The sequence below is a fragment of the Amaranthus tricolor genome, chromosome 13 (assembly GCF_026212465.1).
Source record: "Amaranthus tricolor cultivar Red isolate AtriRed21 chromosome 13, ASM2621246v1, whole genome shotgun sequence".
NCBI lineage: Eukaryota > Viridiplantae > Streptophyta > Magnoliopsida > Caryophyllales > Amaranthaceae > Amaranthus > Amaranthus tricolor.
The window spans coordinates 8,408,046-8,429,330 of record NC_080059.1 but is presented as its reverse complement, the minus strand read 5'-3'; the positions used below and the strand labels follow the sequence as shown (position 1 = coordinate 8,429,330).

The window sequence follows — 21,285 nt, the reverse complement described above, 5'->3', positions numbered from 1 at the left end:
AATTGAAGAAATACTAACCATAGGAAGATTGATCCGCATGAGAGAGTAAGAAGAGCGCGGCAGATGAAGCGAAATTAGCAGTCGAGAGAAGCAGAGGCGGAGTAGTTGGGGTTCGGTGGCTTAAAAGAGTGGTCTATGTCTACTAGAGAAAGTTTTTCCGCCCTTAAATTTCGAAATAGGGAGAGTAAAGTGCAAATTATGTAAGGGAAAAATTGTAAAAAAATATATGAAAATTCTACTTTTCCTATAATAATTCTAATTTTTAATTAATTATGTATAATCTAAATTTTTTGGGTCACTTAGTTAAGAATATTATTACCTATATAATGATCGATTCTTACAGGTTAATTGCCACAAAAAAAATCAATAATAAAAAAATATTAAAAACTATAAGTTAAAATTAAAAAATAAACTTATTTGATTTCTCTTTTTATTTTTAAAAAATTTAATTCCTTATTTACTTTTATATTAAAAATTTAAACTTAAAATAAAAACCAAAAAACTTACTTAATCGCTCTTTTTATTTTATTTTTTCAATTTTTTACTAATTTAATGTTTTTTCATACCTTTTTATTTTCCATACAAAACGACTTGTTTTATAGGTTGAAAATTACCTTTGTGCGTTCTTAGCAAATATCTCTTGGAGTTGAAATTATTCTTATTTATTCAAAAATTAAGATTATTTAGAAAAATCAGTAAAAAATTAAATTATTATGTATAATTTTTTCTAATCTATAAATAATTCATTATTTTATAATTAATATAGTCTAACTAAGACTCCTTCTGTCCCATCAAATTTGCCTCATAGAAATTTGATGGAAAACTAAGAAAAATGAGATAAAAATAAATAAATTTTAGAGGGCAGTGGGAGAAATGTGGAATGAAATAAAAAAGTAACTTTAACATAAACACGAAAATTAAAGAAAGATTCTTGATCATAGTTAAGATAAAAATTTTAACAAATTTGATAAAGTTGACTAAAAAGGAATGTGGAACAAATTTCGCAGAAAGAGGGAAAAGTTAACATTCAGCTCAGGCTTCATTTAAGATGTGCCATTTAGCTTTTGCAAATTCACATAAGAAAAATAAATATGGACATCCCGAACAAAAATCTAGCAAAACACCAACACAATGCTTCATCATATATCAAAACTCATCAGCTGGCTCTGTTCGTATCGTTAAAAGTATGAAATTACATGCATTTGGGATTTTTATTAGCTATATTCTTCCATTTAACATTTACAAATCTGTTATTTGTTTCACGCATGGCTAATCACACACTTAGCCGACAAAAAATCGACATGAATAAGAATTGCAACTCACTACTTGGTCCTGCAAATGAAATCTTGTTGTATTTGTCAAGAGCCTTCATTACCAAAACTGAAGTACGCTTATCATCCACTTCTCCGCAGATAAGCAAGGACACCCAATCCAGCAACAAGTGCAGCACTAGCTGCTACTGCACTGTATGCAGATGCCCATGCATCAGCCTGAGCATAGTCTAAGCTCGCAGATCCAGAAGCATGTTTACGACGTCGTGAGCCAGAATAATCTAAATGTAGTTTTAATCCCTGTACAAACCCAAAATAATTGAGATTCTCTTGCAAAATAAAAAGAAAGCTTTAAATTCAATAGATTCAACAGCTTATGCCATGAAAAATCACTAAATTGTATTATACTGAACATTTTCCAATGGAGATTGTTGTAAACCTAATAATCACGTTTAGAACAACAAATGAGATTTATTTGAAGCAGATTTGAAGAAGCCAACCTTACTGAGAGTTATCAACAAAACTATTTCAAATTGACCTTTGATCTAAAATATGTTCCGCCACTTTACTATAGATGTGAAGCATATAGTTCGCTGAGATTGCTTATACTAGACTAAAAGCTAAAATGGTGTATGTTAGTGAACTTGCAATTTTAAAGGAGGGAAACCGAGAAAACGAAGATGAGGATAGAAAAATCAAAGTTACAAAACATACATGATTGGTTTCGAAACATACAAAACAGAAAACAGAAAACAGAAAGATGACAATAAAGAGAAATCAATGTTACCGACATAGAAGACTGGTATTACTAATCAACTTGTTAGTGCTTGGAATTTATGGAGATGGAGACACCGTTCGAAATTTGAACACAGATATACCAGAAAATTATGTATAAAGATATATATTTTATGATTACTATATACTTGCACGAGGGACCACAACAGCACTTTGTCAATTCTTGAAAAAAACCAAAGGAAAAAAACAAATTCTGAATGTGATGGCCTGCTCTTGGTCCCTTCTCTCACCCCTAATCTACAATGCAACTCTTATTTCATTTGCATTTCATTTGGGAACTTTCTTTCCCAACATAATGAATTGAAATGAATTAAGTCCATTAAATTTACAAATACATCCTTTTTCAATCACCACCTAAAGAAGTATTAGCAATTCCTTATTTCAATTGTTTCTATTTCTATTTTGGCCCTCTTTTCTATTTTCTCCTTCTTGTCTTTATGAAATTACCAGTTATTATCTTCGTCTATTGTAAGATATAGAGCAAAACAATCATGGCTGCCATACAAGACGTCGGAGAAGCTCACAGGTTCACCTTTCTACAATAAAACCCTGACTTTTCGTTAGCAATATGATACATGTTTCCGTTCAACTTGAAAAAGTAGGGTTCTTCTTCCCTTGTGATGTGTCTAAGTAGATTGTCAAAACCATCCAGATTTTATGTTCATGTCCGTGTCGTGTTGAACACAGGCAGCAACACCCAAGTAACAAAGCATTACCCCACACTACTTGAGTGTGGAACTTTTCTATACCAAGCATCGTGTAAAAACGCGGTCGCGTTCCCGAGTTGCAGGAACGGAAAAAATGTGGTTATTGTGGAATGGATCGCAATATATTATATTTTTGAAATATAACTTTCATATATAAGTTGAAAGAATTTAGAATTAAAAATTATCTATTTATATAAACACCTTAATATTTTCATAATTACATTAAAACTCTAGAATACTAGAAGTGTACTTCTTAAACTATAAAGGAAAATATCAGTGTCCCACTAAACCAACCCCACTAATACTATTTAATTAATAAAAAACCCCATAATTTTCACTTACACTATCAAATTCCTACCTTTTAGGCTTGTAGTATAGTGCTTGCAAAGTTGCACTCATATTTTATTATTAGTAAAAAAAAAATGTTTCACTGCACACCCTTCTTCTCCTTCATCCTTCCAGAACATCAACTGAGACTTCAAGGCTGGAGCTTTCATGGCAAATGTTCAATGTCTTCAAGTTTTATATCTAGATCTATAACATTGTGTTTGGATTAAGGGATTTGGAAGGAAAGAAAGGAGGAGACTTGGAGAGATGTGTTTTCCTTTGTTTCAATAGCAATTTTGAGGGGGGGATTTAGATTTGGAAGGAAGGGATTTGAGGGGATTAAAAGGGGTTTAGTTAATAGTTAATCTTTTCAATTTTGAAAAGATTTGAAAGGAAAAGGATCTATTGACTATCAAAATGATAAAAATGACTTACTTTTAGCATTTCTTTCTAATTTAGATGAAACTATGTAATTTTTAGGTACAAAATGATGAAAATGATGAAAATGATTTTTAGGTACAAAAATTTCGTCTTTTCCATGTTTTTTCTCTTCTTGCCATTTCCCTCCTAAACAAACTCCTTTCATTTCCCTTCCTTTCCTTTCTTCTCCCTCCCTTTTCCTTCCTTCCCTTTCCTTTCCATCCTAATGCTCTATTTAAACACAAGTGCTTTGTAAGGCTTTTTAAAATTTTCTATTATGTTTTACCTGTTTAAATGATGGAATTTTGAGAACTCGCCGATAATCTCAGTGGTTCAGTGCCCTATAACGTTTGATGAGGCCGATTTCTAATATAACTCATTTTTAAAATCTCATTCCAAAACGCGAGAAATCGGAATGGTGAACATAAATACCAATACAGAAAGGTCGTTCAAGATGACTCGACCGTATTTTGACTCCCTAGTTCCAAGACCCTTAAGCCAGGCAAAGATCTCAATTCAAAACGAATATCCTCACTCTCGGACAATCTTGCAAGCACAAAAGATTTATTTCACAAACATGTGAACACAAGAAAAGTATACATTGTTAGACCTTTTTAGTTGTTTCAATTTCTAGGAGAAACAGAATTAGATATTCAATAGCAACCTTTGATTCCACCTAGTTGGCTCATAGAACACAATGACAATGTATTCAGATTTTAGAGCCCAATGTGATTTGGTGAGAACATAAGGTTGACTATAGAGCCAAACTATAAGATATATATTGATTAAACGAAATTATGTGCCAACAATAAGTGCCATCATGACCATAGTTTCTAGTTTCATTAAGCTGAATAAATAGAGGCACTGATTTAAAACCCCTATGATGCACAGCTCCTTAGCACTATCTTTTGCATGAAAAATGTGATTTCAAGTTGAGTCTCTTAAATGCTATTTAAATTCACCATTAAAGTGGCACTTTAATGCCATATTACATTCATGTTACGTATGAGTTTGGCTCTATATAAAGAGAAGATTGGGCATTTTGTAAAGTGTACTAAAAAATAAACACATATTACATATTATTCTCTTCTCTCTTATTCTCCCTTTGGAAATTGAGCAATACTTTATATATTTTGGTGTTTTCTACCTAGTAATACTGTGCAAACTACTAGTATTATAGACAGAAGGTTGTTTTATCCTGGTGACATACGATTAGCACGATCTACTAGCACAAATCTAGGGCAGTACCGCAAATGTTCTAAACAGAGCGACAGTCTGCGACTCAGCTAAATTTCGATAACATTGTTCTTGTTATTTTGCAGTTATATTTACAACAATTTGTGTTTAATGATAAGTTTGTATTGTAAAAGTTGACAACAACATTAGACAGTTAGTGGAGATTAGATGTGGCAAGAGTTTACTTAGTTTGGTTTCGAAGTACTTCAATTGAAAATGACCCTAAACATGCCCAGTATCCAATTGATTTAAATCTAAGCCACTCCAGATCTGGAATGAAATTAGTCCAATTTCTTTAAATAAAAAAACAAAGATAAATCAATCTCAAAAACCTAATGAGTTTGAGGTAACCTCCCTAATGGCTCAAACACTCACCTTTCTCCCTCTCTGCCTAGTGCTCTATTTCTCTCATGTTCATTTTCTTCAACATTCTATTTCTCTCATGACTTACCTCTCATTAGTCATTGATAAGTCCCATTTTACACGTGTCATGACATGATTAAGTATTGTATTCAAAAAGTTTCCATGCCTTTTCCCCTTGTTTCTATTGGATTTACATCCCTTGGTAGGGTAGCATGTTTATTGCATTTTTATAAGTTGTTGACCAATTCTAGAGCACTGAAGCATGATAGGGAAATGCCCCTAATCCTCCGAAGGAAGCATGAAGCAAAAAGCCGAGCAAAAAGAAGAAGATAGGCTGCAAATTCAGCAAGCACATATGAACATGCGCTACTCGTTCCCCTCCCTGATCTACTCAACGTTCACCAAAGGAACTAAAACGTACCATTCGTTGACCTTATACTACATTAGCATATTGCAGCAATCAGCATAGTGGGATGAAAGTGTGCAATTTATTCACCTTTGAAAGTTAAATGTATCGCACGTTCAATTATCAAAAAGGGTTATTTCGGTACTTTTATGGGAGATTTTTTGATTTGGGGGCCTTCTTGCTGACTTAAAGCTTATTTCGCATTTATGGGCCTAGGGTTTTGTGTTTATGAAGATTATAAATAATGAGCTTTGTAACGACAAAAGATCTCTCAGGCCTTAATTTTCATCAACTTTTCAGATTTGAACTTTTTCCCACTACATCTATCAAGAACCCTGGTTTTTATTGCTTGAGGTCCTTGTTCCAAATACTTAATCATTAAAAAAAAGTCAAGTTTTTATTGTTTACCAGAATTATCATTATTATTTATTGCAACTTTTGGTGTCAATCTTCATCTTCAACCTCTATTGTTAAAGGTTGACAATTAGCAAAATTTCTAGCTTTTAATCTTTTGTTCTCCGATCGTTCCCATCTTTTATATGTATAAACTATAATCTACTGCTTCTTAATAGTTTACATGTTTGTATTGTTGATTATCTTTGTTATTGATACTTGCCTTTTTTGTGATTATTGCTTTTACTAGCCCTTTGGAACTTGTTTGTTTCAGTTAATGATGATGATGAATTATGATTTGAATATGCATTGTGACTTGTGAGTAGTTGTTAAGGTTGGGGTTGACCCAAACCCATTGTGAAGGTTTGAGAATGATCCACCCTTATGTTGATTTTGGGTTGTTGTCAAGAGTATGGAAGGTGGCTTTCCTCTTCCATTGATTAGGTGGATTTCCATGGTTCATTCCAGAACCTCAAAAGTGAACCCCAGTGATTTGATCCTCGGCTCAATAGAAGATTAGGGAACAATGGATCAACGAGGATTGAACCTTGTAACCACCCATTTCTCCATTGATCTTACGCTATGATCATGAGGGTGACATAGTATTGGTAGTAGGTGATTGTGTGTTGCCCAAGATGGTCATCTATGCTCACAAGAGTGACGTGGATGATATCATTGTAGATACTCCTGTCCCTATCCTAGAAGGGGTTACTTAATGATTGCAATTGCCTACCTTTGAGCAACTCAGGGAAAACCTAGGAGCAATCATTCCAAATCTTAACAATGGTGAGCAACCTACCTGTTTTCCTTATATTGATTAACCCATCATCATTATTAGCTTTTATTAATTAAAAAATTCAAACACTCTATTCTCAATTTATCACCCTGAAAGATACAAATCTCTTGTCCTCGAGTTGACTCGTACGGTGCTTATGTGAACCGTGTAGTTGCGGTATTACATTGGTATAAATTGTGTCAACAAGTTTTTGGTGTCGTAGCTGGGGACAAGGTATTCTTGCTATTTTTCATTGTGATTAGTCTTTCTTGTTTGCTATTTGTTTCCTTGCTTGATTATTCTCCCCCTCCCCCGAATCTTACACTTGTTTCCTCCTGCGTTGCATGATCACTAGGTCACTTAGTAGGGACCAATGGCAATATGGCCTCTTAATCATAAAAATCAAGGCGGTAGCAAGAAGGTTGAGTTCAAGACAAAGGAGGTTAAGGAGAAGGTTAAGTGGTAACGAAGCAATGGCTAACAATTGATCCATTTCAAAGATGTTTATGTCAAATGTCAACTCTATTTGGCCAAGCATAACTAGGCCTACCAGGCTACAACCATGGAGACAAACTTTGAGATCAAGTCGTTCTTTATCCAATTCATGGCTTGGTTCCAATTTAGAGGTATGGAATCAAAAAATCCAAATGATCACCTCGATGAGTTTATAGGAAAGTGTGCATTGGTGAAATAATTGGGTATCTCTAGTGAACATTTCTACTCTTATAATGGTGAAGCCAAGGATTGGCTAAATGCTGAAGGTCACGATAAATTCACTACTTGGATGATCCCTCAAAGGCACTCCGAGCCCGACTCTTCTCTCCCAGAAAAAAAATGCAAGATTGAGAAATGATATCACCAAGTTCACATGAGTTGGGTAAGTCATAATATGAAATTTGGGAGAATTATAAGGGTCTTCATAAGAAGTGTGCTCATCATGGAATCCCAGAAAGGTTGGTGGTGCAAAATTTTTACAATGTGTTGAAAGAAGAGATACAAATGTCAGTCAGTGTTGCGGCGGGTAGAGCTTTCTTGAGTTAGCAAAACAACTCAATGAGCAAATCGCCTCCAACAATTTGTGGAAGGACATGAGGCTTCCTATAAGAAATTATGGTGCAAGTGCAATCGAGAAGAATGAAAGTGATGAAATGAGGGTAATGCAAAATACTATCACTTGACTAAAAGGGTGAATCAACTTCCCAATGGGCAATGGGAGCTCCAGTAATGGCATGTTAAGTTTGTAGTATTCAAGGGCATGTCCCCTGCGAGTGCACAAATCATATGGAGCAAAGGTGAGTCTATTAGTATGGGTATGGTTGGTAACTATGTTACTCGGACCCTCCATTTTCAACGGCTCACCGGTGTCCGGTACTGATACCGGTGCCAGACACGTTCCCAGTACGTCGGATTGCACATGGGTACTTCATGTTGTCATTCTTCCGCTATTGAAGCTTCAATTTTTCTTCGGTTTTTCTTCTATTTTAGAGATGGGGAAGAAGAATAAGAGAAAAGTGTTAAAGGAAGATGAAGGGTGACTGTGTTAGTATAAAACGGAATTATAAAACAACATAAGATATTCTATGTATAGGAAAGAATAAGAGAACTTGTACATGGAATAAAGTAACAGCTCAAGTCATGCTTTCTTATTTTACAAGCTTCTCAGACAAGGATATTTTACTTGTTTTATATTATTACTTTTTCACTCTTTCTTACTTATTATTTTTTAATACTTTGTTTTCTTACTTTTTTTTACTTCTTTAATAGATTATTATTTTTCAAATGAATGCAGTACCACTAGTACTAATAATAATAATCCCTCCAATTCACACCAATTGTGAATTTAAGTATAGACAATTTTAAGTATATTTAAGTATGCTTATGCCGTATCCCCATACCATATCTAATATTAGAATGGTGTCCGCGTATCCTAGACTTCCAAAATTGATGTATCGGATCCTCGGATACACACCCGTATACGATACTCGTACCTGAGTTCAAGTTACATAGGTTGGTATGGTGGAGGTGAATGGTATTGAAATGTTGACTGATGAATGGGTGGCGAAGGTGATTCTATTAGTATAAGTGGCAAAGGTGTTTCTATCAGCATAAGTGGCAAAGGAGATTCTACTAGTATGGGTTGTGATGGGTGGTGGTGGTGGGTGGCGTGGAAAGTTATTGATGTAAAATATGTATTTGGCTCCATCAACTAAAGGTGGCATGTGCGGGGATGGGAGGTAGATAGCATCAAAAGAAACAGTTTTCCATCATACATAATACCCTCCATCTAATACCTGTTTTTTGTCTACCAATTGTGATGATGTAGTTTTTCTTTTCGAATTTGTGAATGAGGGTATCAACATATTGATATTTGGTCAGGACATTGGCCATAATGAAACCCTGACATGAAATGATGGAGTATGACTCAGCATTGTTGATGATGACCTTGAAAGCGTCAATCAAGGTTTTAGTGAGGTTAATCTTTTGTATTGGTTGTGATTGTCTAATTGGGAAGATTTGATTCATTCAATCGGTTGGACTCTCCCTTATGATTCAAGAGCCACACCCGAAGAGCTAGGTCATGGACATCACTCATTTTTATGTCTACAGTCTTTGTGGCATACAAATTGGAAAGGGCTGACCAAAAACATTTAGTTTTGTAATGTTGATTCTTATTTACGATTCTAACATTGGGAACCCCAAGAATCTCAGCCTACTCATCAACATTCATGGTTATATCTCAATTTCTTAATTTAAAAGATAACTAGGAAACATATTCAGAATCCATACTAAAGTGGAAGAAATTAAAAAAACTCAAGAGTCATAATTGAAAATATTTTTTCCATGATTAAGTTCTAAAATATGTTCCGTTGTCTCATCAAAAACACCCAACCTTCTCAAACATCCATGATCAATGAAACCAGCGTTATAAGCTTTTCTTTTTCATAACCATTAAAAGCATACGTTGATGGTTACCGATGTGCGTGTGCTTTGAAAATGCAATTATTCGCACTTATCATATCATTTTATACCCTTTCATAATGGTCGTTGTTAGTGATTTTATGCCTATTTTGGAAAATTTACTATTTTACTTATTTAGGCTATTTATGTTGATTTTGAGTGATTTTGATGGTTTAAAAATTGTTCTTAGTATTTTAATAATGATTGAGTTTAGTAAGAGATTTGGGTTTGATTGAAAAAGTTTGACAAAAAAAGAGAACAAAAGAGCTAAAAGGTGTTTAAAATGCAAAAGTTTTGAGATGAAATTCAATACATATTCACTATTTTGATCATAACTTTTAATAAAAAGATTGTATTGATGCACGGCTAGTGGCATTGAATACTAGACTTCAAGAGCTTTCCAACGGTATATTAGGTGATTTTCTATGTTTTTTTTTTCACTGTTTAACATATATTATTTTTTTTCACTGTTTAACATCTAGAGTAGTGCGCCGATATTCAAATTAGTTTCCTTGTGTTTGAACCGCAGCAACATATACACCGTGCGCTTTGGATACATAAAATTTCACATCATGCTACGTCTCTCATGACTCGTCTTTCATCAATCTTCATCGTTGGCTTTCAAGAGTTAGAGGCATTGTGCAAAAATGTGGTAGCGTTCGCGATTGTAGTAACGAAATGGTATCGGTCACGAGAATGATGCGGTTATCATAACGCTAAATATATGCTCAAAGCATGATATATCCCTTGAATGGCCCCAAATTTGTTTTTTTAACAAATTTACAATGCGGATAATATCAATTTATTTTTTTAAACATTAACAACCTAGTCGATACGATGCAATGCGGCCTTATTTATATACTACGGTCAAAAGTGGGCCTCCCTCAAGAGCTCACTTCTCACCTTTTTCTATTTAATCAGATCTCATCATCCGCACCATCACGAAACTGGATATGTTGTATTGAACAAGGAAAGATTCAAGCATCCAGGTTTTAAACCGTTCCAAAAAATTACTACAATTTTAAAGTCTGATAGCCCATATATGAGAAAATATGGTTTAAAAATGAATAACTAAATAAGGAAGCAAGTATCACCTTCCACCCAGCTAGCTTAGCATGATCTACAGCTGCAACAAGATCACCATCAGTAGCAAGGACAACTTTATCACCATCTTCATCCTCATACTGTAAGTAAACGCAACTAATAAAAACATGCTCAAGAACGTATTAAGACCATTCAATGATAATCAGGAAACCCAAAACATGAACAAAAAATTACCAAAATTTGAGGCAGATTGTTGTGATCAATATCATCACCCACTCTTTGAAGAATGCAAGTAATGACATCGGTCAAACTTCGAGTATCTGCATTCATGTAACATTAGAAAAGTGTCAAAGATAGAATTCAAAACACTCTCCACCACAGAAACACAAAAATGGACTTAGTCCATGCCTCCCCTACTTTCTAAAAAAATTGTGAGTCTTCTAATCATTAGAGATATTACCAACACTAGTTAGTTACGACTTACCACATATAAATCGATGCATCCAGCCTCTCTTGTCTTCTATTTTGAAGGCAAAGCTATTTGCTTGAATCGAAGATGTGAGATAGGATTTTGTTGTATCGCCGCTTTCAGACGCCAATTTAAGGGATCCCTCACTGAGATTAGATGAACAGCTATCAAATATGTTAGCAATATTTCAAAAAATTGACAAGAACAACTGCAACTATGTGCATCCTTCTCTTATGTCCCACCATTCATCAACTAACAACAATCCTAAGTTGTCTCTTCCGAAAATGGGTCCAATTAGACCTTCAACATTCACAACAGGTAAATTTTCTTAACTAATTAATTGACCTGGTCTAATCCCACAACAAACTTCCTTATCTTTCCGGCTGGCCACAAATTAGTAAGAAGAGGGAGAAATAGCATGTTTATAGCTTCTTTGGCCATAGTAGTAATGATGACCAACAAGAAGCAGGCTCAACCTTCATAGCAAGGCATCAACAATAGATATGAGACTCTTTCCTAACCACTATGTCTAAGTAGGAAGCAAAGGAAAAGCAAGGAAACCCCATGACAATAATTGAAGAGATCCAATGAGAACCTACCAAATGGTGTGTTAAACCTTTTCTAACAGCCTAGTGGCGATTATAGGATCGGTTTTGGGAACACTTAATAGTGATAAAGTGGGACTCTTCTTAGAAGGATGAGTATAGTTGAAACAATTATTGTCACTTTTTCCTTCAATTCAAAATGAAAGAGACACATTGTCAAAGCCTTTACCTCCTCGAATCCTCTTCATCATCTGCAGGCCCCAATTGCATAGCAGAATCCCAAAATTTTTGCATCATATTGGTAGTAGCTTCGGTATTTATCCCACCAGTATTGCCGACCTGATTATCAAAGGCACCAGGGAGAAAATATTTAATATTCACGAACAGATCCAGAGAAACACCAGTAGGTGCCTCAGCCCTCAGCATAAAACTCATAAACAATGCTACAAAGTTTGGCCAAATCACATATACTGAAGATCAGATCCTTCAACGAAAATTGTAAATCACTAAATATTGTCAATCTTGCAGATACCATTTCCTAACAATACATCATCACACACAATCAAGGGGGGTTTCCCTATAAACAAAGATGGAGGATATAGAATTTCATGTGTACTGCACGAGTACCATAATTACTTTTTAAATATCATTCAACCTCCATAAATACCCCATCAATGTGTGGCAACACTTACCCTAACAAGAACATATTACTTGTGAAGCTTGTAAAAATGGACAAGGTTATAACCAGAAGATAATATCTACTAGATTGCAAACATAGTAGAATAAACAAAATCACATGTAGTGTAAGAAAGTAAAAGAGCTGACTCACAGTGGCAACAGCTGCATGGGTGATGTGAATTACATCAACAACAGCAACAACGTGTCCCTCTGCCAAATAGCTAAACTATGAGAAAAGAATAAAATAGTAACTTTAGTTACTAAGTTACCCCTAAAATCAGCTATACCTCTATCCACAACTGGCAAATGCAAAAATTTCCCATCATGCATCGTGTGCAAAGCATCAACAATCGGAGTATCAACCGTTGCACATTCTGGATTAGGTGTCATGATCTGCATATTCATTGGAAGACCAATTGTAATACAAAGAGCGTAAGATTCTTTCTTTCATCAGAAATCGATACTTAAAAAAGTTGACCGTCACAGCAATGCCTATACTATATACCTTTTCAACAAGTGTTGAATCTGAAGGAAGATTTTGTGCAATCACCCGCATCAATATATCCTTGGAACTGAAAGAATTCAAAAACAAATGGTAAGTTGATAGGAAATTGAAATTGCCTAAACATGAGAGTGCAGTAATAAAACCAATACTCCCTCCATCCCAAAAAAGTATGTTCCACCTATTTATTCATATGAGTAAATTATTTTTAATCACATTGGAACATATCTCTGAGACAGAGTCGGTATATCATTTCCCCTACAAAATTGATCAATAATCACCATTTGAAAATATATCTTGTGAAAAGGACTCACGTTAAAATGCCCTTTGGCTTATTTTCAAAAGTCACAATAGCACAACTAACACGCAAGTCAAGCATCTTCTTTGCCGCTTGTAAGACGGTGTCAGTTTGTGATATAGTAAGGAGCCTGAGAAAACATACTTAAAATCAGTTATATAAGTAACCTGAAAGCCAAATATATCAATGTAACTTCTAAACAAACAAGAGACATTACCTACTTTGAATGCTCAGAAAGAATTGTAGACAATGAAGGCCTAAATATTCGCTCCCTTAGTGCGTCGATGAATGTATTAGGGCCTGGATCCAAACACAAAAAAGAGGGGGTGGAAATGTAAGTGCAAGAAGAGAAAAATAACAAATGCATCACCGATGTTGAATGAAAAAAGATTATGATTTTCTATAAGCCTAATATATTAATGTTATCCAAATCACTAACCAGACACCGTTGAGCCCCAATTTTTCTCCACGCCTTCAACAGCTGCAACAATGGCCTTTCCTTTTTCAGCTGCCCTCTCCATACGAGCAATGGCATCATATAAACACTTTGCTATGTCAAGCAAAGCTATAACCTCTCCATTATCCACTACCGGCAAATGCCTAAATTTCCCTGCAAAGTAGTATTTAAAATCAGGTGGACATGATCTCCAAATTACTTTACATAAATAAATTCTTAAAGTTTTTACCTTGCACCATCTTTTGCAAGGCTTCCACAGCTAGAGTGTCAGCAAGAACAAATACAGGATTTTTGGTCATCACTTTTGAAACAGGGGTTTCTTCAAGATTAAGATCTTCAGCAATAACTCGTGTAGCAATATCCTTAAAACATAATAAGGTTTTTAAACTTATCTGTAAACTTGCAAATTCCATATGTAGAAAAACGTCACAAGAACCTCCTATTTTTACAAGTTTTATGTCATAGAAAGAAAGGCAAAAGCTAACCTTATCTGTAAGAATACCACAGAGTAAAGCATTTGAATCAGTCAATAATACAGCATCTACCCTGCGAGAAGCCATCCTACGACAAGCATCATAAACACTTGTGCTTTCAGGAATCGTAAGAGCCCTTGATAGTCGCAAGCGCTTTACTGTCCGTTCTCCAGTTAATCCTCTGCATACACGAAGAAATAAATTCCTTTTCTAAGTGGTGCCAAAATATGGAAATAATGCTAACTTCCTTGTATAGATCCATAATTGTATCCCACGCACTATGTGCATTAGATGCATGGCCACTTAAAACACCTGGACAAAAATGCTTATTGCATGTAGATTTTATTATAAAAAAACATTCAGGTTTTCTTGCTCAATAAAAGGCCAAAGAATTATAATCCACAACACGAGACATATAACCAATAACACAATGTGTCGACATACTTGAAGTTCACATAACATGTAAACATGCATGTACTAGAACATATTTCAGATTTTAAAATATGGACAAGTGATAGCCATTGAAAACCACAGAAAGAAAAGAAAAGAGGATAAAACAAAGTTATAAAAATCATTTTCATTGTGTCTTCTTCATAAAGAAGCATAGTTAAAATACAAGGTCCCATCGTATCGTGTCGGTCACGTCATAAAGGTTTTCAAACCTATTGTGTTCGTCTGGTCATAAAGGTTTTCGAAACTACTGCAAAGGTGTAATAAATGTGTTTCAGGCTTGTACGAGTTATGTCATGTTAGGATCGATATTGGTGGTACGACAACTGCATCACCACTGTTACTGCATTATCGTGATCATTACTGCAATCGCATTTTAGCTCTATAGAAAGGAGAACAAAGTTTATACATTGTGTGTGAACAAAATTGAAGAAAAATGTCATAAAATCCTAGGAAAACTATATAAATATGATAGTCGTTTGCTTCAATTTAAGTAAAAAAACATACTTTGAAAACTTTCAAAGATTCTCTAATGACAACAATTAAAAGTCAATATAAGCAGCTAACTTACAATGTTTTAACAATCAACAAACTAGAAGAGGTGATGAATCAAATTAAATCGAGTACTATAACTAATTAAGATAGAGAAAAAACAAAGGAGAAGAGATAGAAAAAAAGAGAGAAGATTGAGAACAGAGAAAGAGTTTCTATAGATATTGAAATATTGATGATGGCAAAAATTATCAAGTATACACACTGTCACGAGGCATGTACTCTCGAGAGAATGCCTACACTTTTCCGAATGAATTTCTAGATTACCCTTCCTTCCCATACATATGCCTCACACACTCTCGCCAAAAAAAAGCCTCAACTTTGACACTATTACTTTTCTCTCTCTAAAATATTAAAGCATCTTTTTATCATTTTCCACTTTGTGCATGTATCATTGTATCTACTATATGAGCAAAATTTGGGGTGGCATTGCTAAGGTCAACACAGTGGATATCCTAAACAGCATATATCAACATAAAAACTATTCTTACATATGTATCATGCATGAAGGGCAAGGGCAAAGGCGAGGACAAGCACATAAAGTACAAACAATCCTTTATTGAATAAGATATTTCACAGAAGCAGAAACAATGAATGAAAGTTGAGATTCTCAATGGACAACCATCACAATTCACTAACTTGTGGTTAAAGGCATCAATCAAAAACACCAACCAAAATCCAATGGCATAAAGCCCAATTTACCCCACTCTCCAATATACCTTGTTACAACAATCTAATTCTCTATATAAAAAAAAGGATAATTTGACATATCTCAAAGGTAAAGAAAAAACATTGCGAAAACAAATTATCCATGTAGGATAATTCAAACAATTTCAAGGTTTCTAAAGTAAATCTCCATATTTGTGTGTGTCTATGTCGTGGGCTATGTTACTCGGACACGGGTACTTGTGTCTAACTCGGTTATACGTCATAGGGTCAAATTTTGCCCAAAAATAAAGTGTGACCTGACCAAAGTTACTATGCCTGATAATGTGAAAGAAACATACGTTAAAAACTATGATGGAACAATCAACAAAATAAATGACAGAAAACTGAAGGTAACAAATTAAGGGTATGTTTGGTTTTCCAGAAACATTTTCCTTGGCAAAATTTTAGATCAAAACTAATTTTGCAAACGATAATTAGTTTTGCTTTGATGAAAATCTCTTGCAGAACGTTTGGTTGATGAATAAATGTATTTTTTTTGATGAATATAAAAGTAATAAGATCTTTTAACAAAACACAAAAGGTAATTGAAAAAGGTGAAGAAAAGCATACATAGTGCGTGAGGAAGGGAAAGGCTTTCGAGCAGCATCAGAAAGACCTCCATTTTCTACGGCTTTGTTCTTTGCATGTGAAGATGACGACGAAAAACTTTTCCGGCCTTGACTTGACATTTCTCCTCAAATCAACACTACAAACAGCGAATATAGATGCATTCAATAAACAATAATCCATCAATAACAGAAAACAACCATCAATTAACCATCAATCTTGAAAAAAGATCAAAGAGGACCGAATCTGATCAACTCAGCTCAAAACAGCAATCTGAAGCAGAAAATAAGCTCGAAATGATTGCAGCAAATGGAAAAATGAAAACAAAAATCAAAATATATAAAATTTGATAAATTAACGAATTTATTACCAGATAATCGAGGAATTTAGAGGTGGAGCTGCGAGATATAGAGCGAAATGATCAAGTAATTAACGAAAAGGAATGAGAGAGCGAGAAGGTGATCGGCGGCCGAGAAATGATCGGGAAGATGAAAAATGATTCCCGGAGAATATGTCGACCGACGACGCGTTTGAAAGAAGGAGAAAATTGCTGGGGCAAAAAAATGGGAGGAAGAAGACTTGTTTGAAATTATGGGATGGATGTTGAACGAATGTTGCTTTTTCTTTTCTTTCTTTTTTCTTTTTCTTCTACTTTTATTAGGTTCAGTAAATCTGCTTTTACTCAATTGCATAATTTTAAAGTTGTTATTTTAAAATTTATATTGAACATTTTAAATTTTAAAATAGGTAATTTAAGTTTCAAATTTGATAAACTTTAAAATATTGAAATAGATTTGATAAGTTTTGAAATGAATATTTTACAAAAATTAAGGGTTGGAGTAGGGTTTTGAGAGTTAAATTTGAATGTTTTAAGAGTTGAAATCGATAGCTAAAAAATTAAATTAAATCTCTAAAAAAAAAAGATTGAAAGTTGGAGTAGAGTTTTTGTTAGATTTGGCTTTTAAGTCTTAAAATTGGTGTTTTAAGGCGTGAATTCGATAAGTATAATTTTTGTCGCATGCGTAAGGCGATCGCATACAAATTTTTGTGTTTTATTAAAATGAAATGTTGGAACCTAAGCCAATGGCACACCCATATTGACATTTGACATATTGTATTTACGAGTGAGAGTTACCTGTTATTTTTCCTTTTTTCTTAATACTTTATGACTTTTTGTGATTTATTTGATTTTTATGATTTTATTGATATTGATTATTGATTTATTTTTATTGAATGAAATTGATTTTTATTGATTAAAACTTTTTATTGTTATAAATTATAACTAAGGTTTATTTTACTAATTAAAACTTATTTTCCTTATTGAAACTGATCTTTATTGCTTATAATTGATTTTTACTTATTTATAATTTATTTTTACTTATTAAAACTAATTTTTGCTAATTAAAATTTATTTTTACTGATTATTTAATTTTTGGAAGGTGGACTAAACAGGGTTTTTGTCCATTTAATTTTTAAATAATACTCTTTGTGTTCTAAAAATTCGTTTTTTTCCTTTTTAGTTTGTTCAATGAAATTTGTCTTATTTTTATTTTTGGTAATAACTCACTCTTTTTTTTTAATTCTCATTAATACATTTAACATACTTTTTAATTTTGTCCTTGTTTTTCCCTCACTTTCCCATAAGATATACATTTTTATGCTACTTATTCAATTTTCTAACCTTATCTGTAGTTGAGGCTATTTATTAGGACGGAGAGAGTAACATAGATTACTTCTGCTTTTAATTAGTGAAAAAAAGATAAAGAAAAAAATAAGAGGAAGGAAATTTACATAAATTGGAACAAAAATATAGAATGACTTCATCCATGCATGATATTAAAAAAAATGTAAGACTATTATTAAAATATAAAATTTAATAAAATTATGGACAAAATTCAAATTAAAATGTACATAAGAAATAATATTTAAAAAACTATGTGCTTAAATAAACAAGTAACATTTTGGCATTTTTTCTAATTACATTGAATGGGTTGTACGAAATAAATGGAGAAAACGATTCAGATAGACAATAATTTATATTAATATATTAATTTATGTAGTTGATCCTATTATTTTAAAGTTAAGACTATGTGGAACAGCCCAAACCAGCGTAAAACAACATAATAATATTGTCTATAAAGCACAGCGGAAGACTCATAGAAGTCTAGGCTGAATCCAACCTGTGGCTCGATAGCCACAACAAACCAATATCAGAGTATTACAAATTTACATTAATTAAACTTAAATAGTTACAAACCATTTGAAAGCTAAGTTTATACATTATAAAATATCTAAATCCTTTAATTTACAATACACGATTCGTTAAAATGTCATTAAAAGTTAACTTTCCTAAAATGGCGTCCTCGTTATCGCGGCACATAACACATAAGAGCTGCAAAAGTTCATCTATACTAGAGTTGACCTGAAAGTGGATCTATCCCCATAAGGGATAAGCCCCATCAAAGACTATCAACAATTGAATTGTTGAGTAATCTAACAAACTATTATATTTATATACAAGTCATTAACAAAATCTCCAATTAAATCTTTTACTTATTTGGTAACTCCTTATCATATAATTATCTAAGACAACAACCGCTGTGACACTTGTCGTATTGAGAATAAAAAATAAAAAATGATAAGAAGATGTCACGTGTACCTTGCAAAATAAGTTTGAGAACAAATCTTTGCATATCCCATAAGACTTAAGAGTAAATCATGCTAATTCAAAAGCTTCTGTTGAAAGGTACTACATACTTGCTTTTTTCATGAATTGGTAGTATCTTTCAAAAAGGATAATTACTATATCTATTCCATAAACTTTCCTTTCAAATGTGCATCTCTCTTTTATTTTAATTTTTTTTTTCCATTTATGTATCTTTCTTTTTATTTTCTGAAAATCTCTCAAAGATTATTTCTTTCATATATTTTGGAGAAAGGGCATTAGTTGGCTGACTAACCTCTTTAATATTATTCTGAGGACACATAAGATGCCAGAAGAATGGAGGAGTAGTACAGTAATACCTTTGTTTAAAAACAAAAGCGATGCGCAAGTATGCGGGAACTATGGAGGTATCAAACTTCTAAGCCATACAATGGAATTGTGGAAAAGAGTAATAGAGAGGATAATTAGACAGGAAACGGTGATTAGAGAGAACCAATTCGATTTTATGCCAGGAAGGTCAACCATTAAGGAAATTCATATTTTGAGGAGACTGATGGAGGAATATAGGGAGAGAAAAAAAGATCTGCATAAGTAAGAGAAGATATTAGAAGCAGCCTTATCATTCACACTTTTATCAAATTGTCTCTGAGTTCTCAACATCATCATCCCTTCCATTCTCTGCCTTCTATTCCCATCGCTATTTTACTCCTTCACAATTAATCTCACCATCTTAGAAAATTTCTTCAATCAACAAAGAAAGGGACCCAAATAAATTAGGTTTTCAGTGCGTTTTGGGGCGTTTGGGGCTACTTCAAGAAGTGATTTTCCCAAGCTTTGATAGTTTTTAACCTTCTTTGGTGTGGGTAAGTTCTAGTCTTCATTTAAATTTGATTTTTGTTAAGTTTTCTAAATTAGGGTTTATGTTATGAAATTGATTTGGGGCTTTTTGATTTTAAGTTTCTATAAATGAATTATTTGTAATGAAGAGTTAATTATGTGTTTATTAGTAACTTAGATTTTTTTTTTCTCATTTATCTTGAATTAGGATGTAGAAGAAATTCATAAGAATTTCTGGCAGTTTCGAAAAATATGATTTTTAGCAGTTTGTGGGCGTTTTTAGCAAAAGTGCTATTTCACAAAAGTTGTTCGTATTGAAATTTTACCCAATATAGGCTCAAGAAACTTATAATTTGGATCTGTATAGAGAAAGTTATGACCTTTTTAAATTTCTACTGAAATTTTAATATTAAATTAAAGTTTTATTATTGATTAATAAACTAAGAGAGTGTTTCTATATGGTGAATATTACTTTGATTATTAAAAATACTTGTTGGTTTAATTATATTAATTATACTAATAAGTTATATTAAATTCAAATAAAAAGTTGATACTTCATAAAAATAAAATTAAACAAAATTCATTAGCTAGTCAAGTCAAATCTACCATCCATTTTTAAACACATACATGTTTATATTGTAGATACCGATTTTATTGAGGAGTCATATTCATTGTGCTAATTGGTTTGCTGTAATTTAAAAGGTTAGATTTCTTACTCGAATCTTTATTAGTTACGAGAAAAGAGTACAAAGGTATGTATCTTTCTCTTTAGCTGAGATTGGTTTAAGCACAAGGAGATGCTCTTCTTAACATAGAAAGTGGTTTCTCGAATCTTGAAATCATAGAATAGTTATAGAAAAGTTATAGGTTGTTTAATGTCTTAAAACGGTTGGGATTACCTTTGTGGTGTCTCAAGGAATTGGAACCTCGTCGGGATAATCTTGACGCTACATAATAGTTGGGGGGTACGTTGATCAGTACCTCAGACTTAGATCTTCTGCTACGTTTTGACCGTTTGTGGGGTGTGCACACTAGGGATCTTTGTCTAATAGTTATCCGGAGGGCCTAGCTAGCCCAATGGAAATAAAGTTTGTTTCATTCCATAGATTTGATTGGTGATTCTAAGATTTTGAAAGAAAATGATTTATTAAAGAAAAAGGAAAAGTGTTTGATTTATGAAAACAAAAAAAAATAAAGGGAAAGTGATTTTATAACGTATTATTTTCATAGTATTGTGTTTGCAAAAGTAAATGATTTGTAGTATATATGTAATCCTATCTGCATATATGTTTGGATTCATAGTATGGAAGCTAGCTCAGCATGTTTGGCTGATATTACATGTCATTATATGCAGGTACCTAAAGGTTAGAATCGGGGTACGGGCAGAAA

The 21,285-nt window shown here is 33.3% G+C and overlaps 1 protein-coding gene and 1 long non-coding RNA gene across 3 annotated transcripts; one reads left to right on the top strand and one right to left on the bottom strand.

Moving 5' to 3' along the window:
* Positions 1-22: 22 nt before the first annotated feature.
* Positions 23-17,026, bottom strand: LOC130798324 (CBS domain-containing protein CBSCBSPB1). Of its 2 annotated transcripts, XR_009039039.1 has the most exons (16): positions 16,765-17,026; positions 16,398-16,533; positions 14,130-14,298; positions 13,874-14,006; positions 13,627-13,797; positions 13,409-13,487; positions 13,204-13,317; positions 12,893-12,959; positions 12,675-12,780; positions 12,539-12,597; positions 11,939-12,048; positions 11,180-11,310; positions 10,930-11,015; positions 10,746-10,835; positions 1,324-1,571; positions 23-162 (listed from the first exon to the last, which is right to left on the bottom strand). XR_009039039.1 is itself a non-coding variant. In XM_057661261.1 (15 exons), exons 2-15 carry the CDS (start codon positions 16,514-16,516, stop codon positions 1,395-1,397), a joined length of 1,611 nt encoding a protein of 536 aa, XP_057517244.1. In that variant the 5' UTR covers positions 16,517-16,533; positions 16,765-17,026; the 3' UTR covers positions 1,114-1,394. The 2 variants fall into 2 exon arrangements, 1 of the variants encoding a protein (XP_057517244.1); XM_057661261.1 differs by lacking the exon at positions 23-162 and having other exon boundaries at positions 1,114-1,571.
* LOC130798326 (uncharacterized) lies at positions 3,141-8,405 on the top strand. The gene is made up of 2 exons (XR_009039040.1): positions 3,141-6,704; positions 7,049-8,405. It is a non-coding gene; the product is annotated as an uncharacterized LOC130798326 (long non-coding RNA).
* Positions 17,027-21,285: the final 4,259 nt, after the last annotated feature.

Bases quoted from the DNA above. Each gene is read 5' to 3' on its own strand.
- LOC130798324 (XM_057661261.1), bottom strand. From the start codon at position 16,516: ATGTCAAGTCAAGGCCGGAAAAGTTTTTCGTCGTCATCTTCACATGCA. The intron at 14,007-14,129 runs GTTAGCTTTTGC...TTATGTTTTAAG, and splicing joins GTGGTATTCTTACAGATAAG to GATATTGCTACACGAGTTAT. The intron at 12,598-12,674 runs GTATAGCTGATT...GCTATTTGGCAG, and splicing joins TTTGCCAGTTGTGGATAGAG to AGGGACACGTTGTTGCTGTT.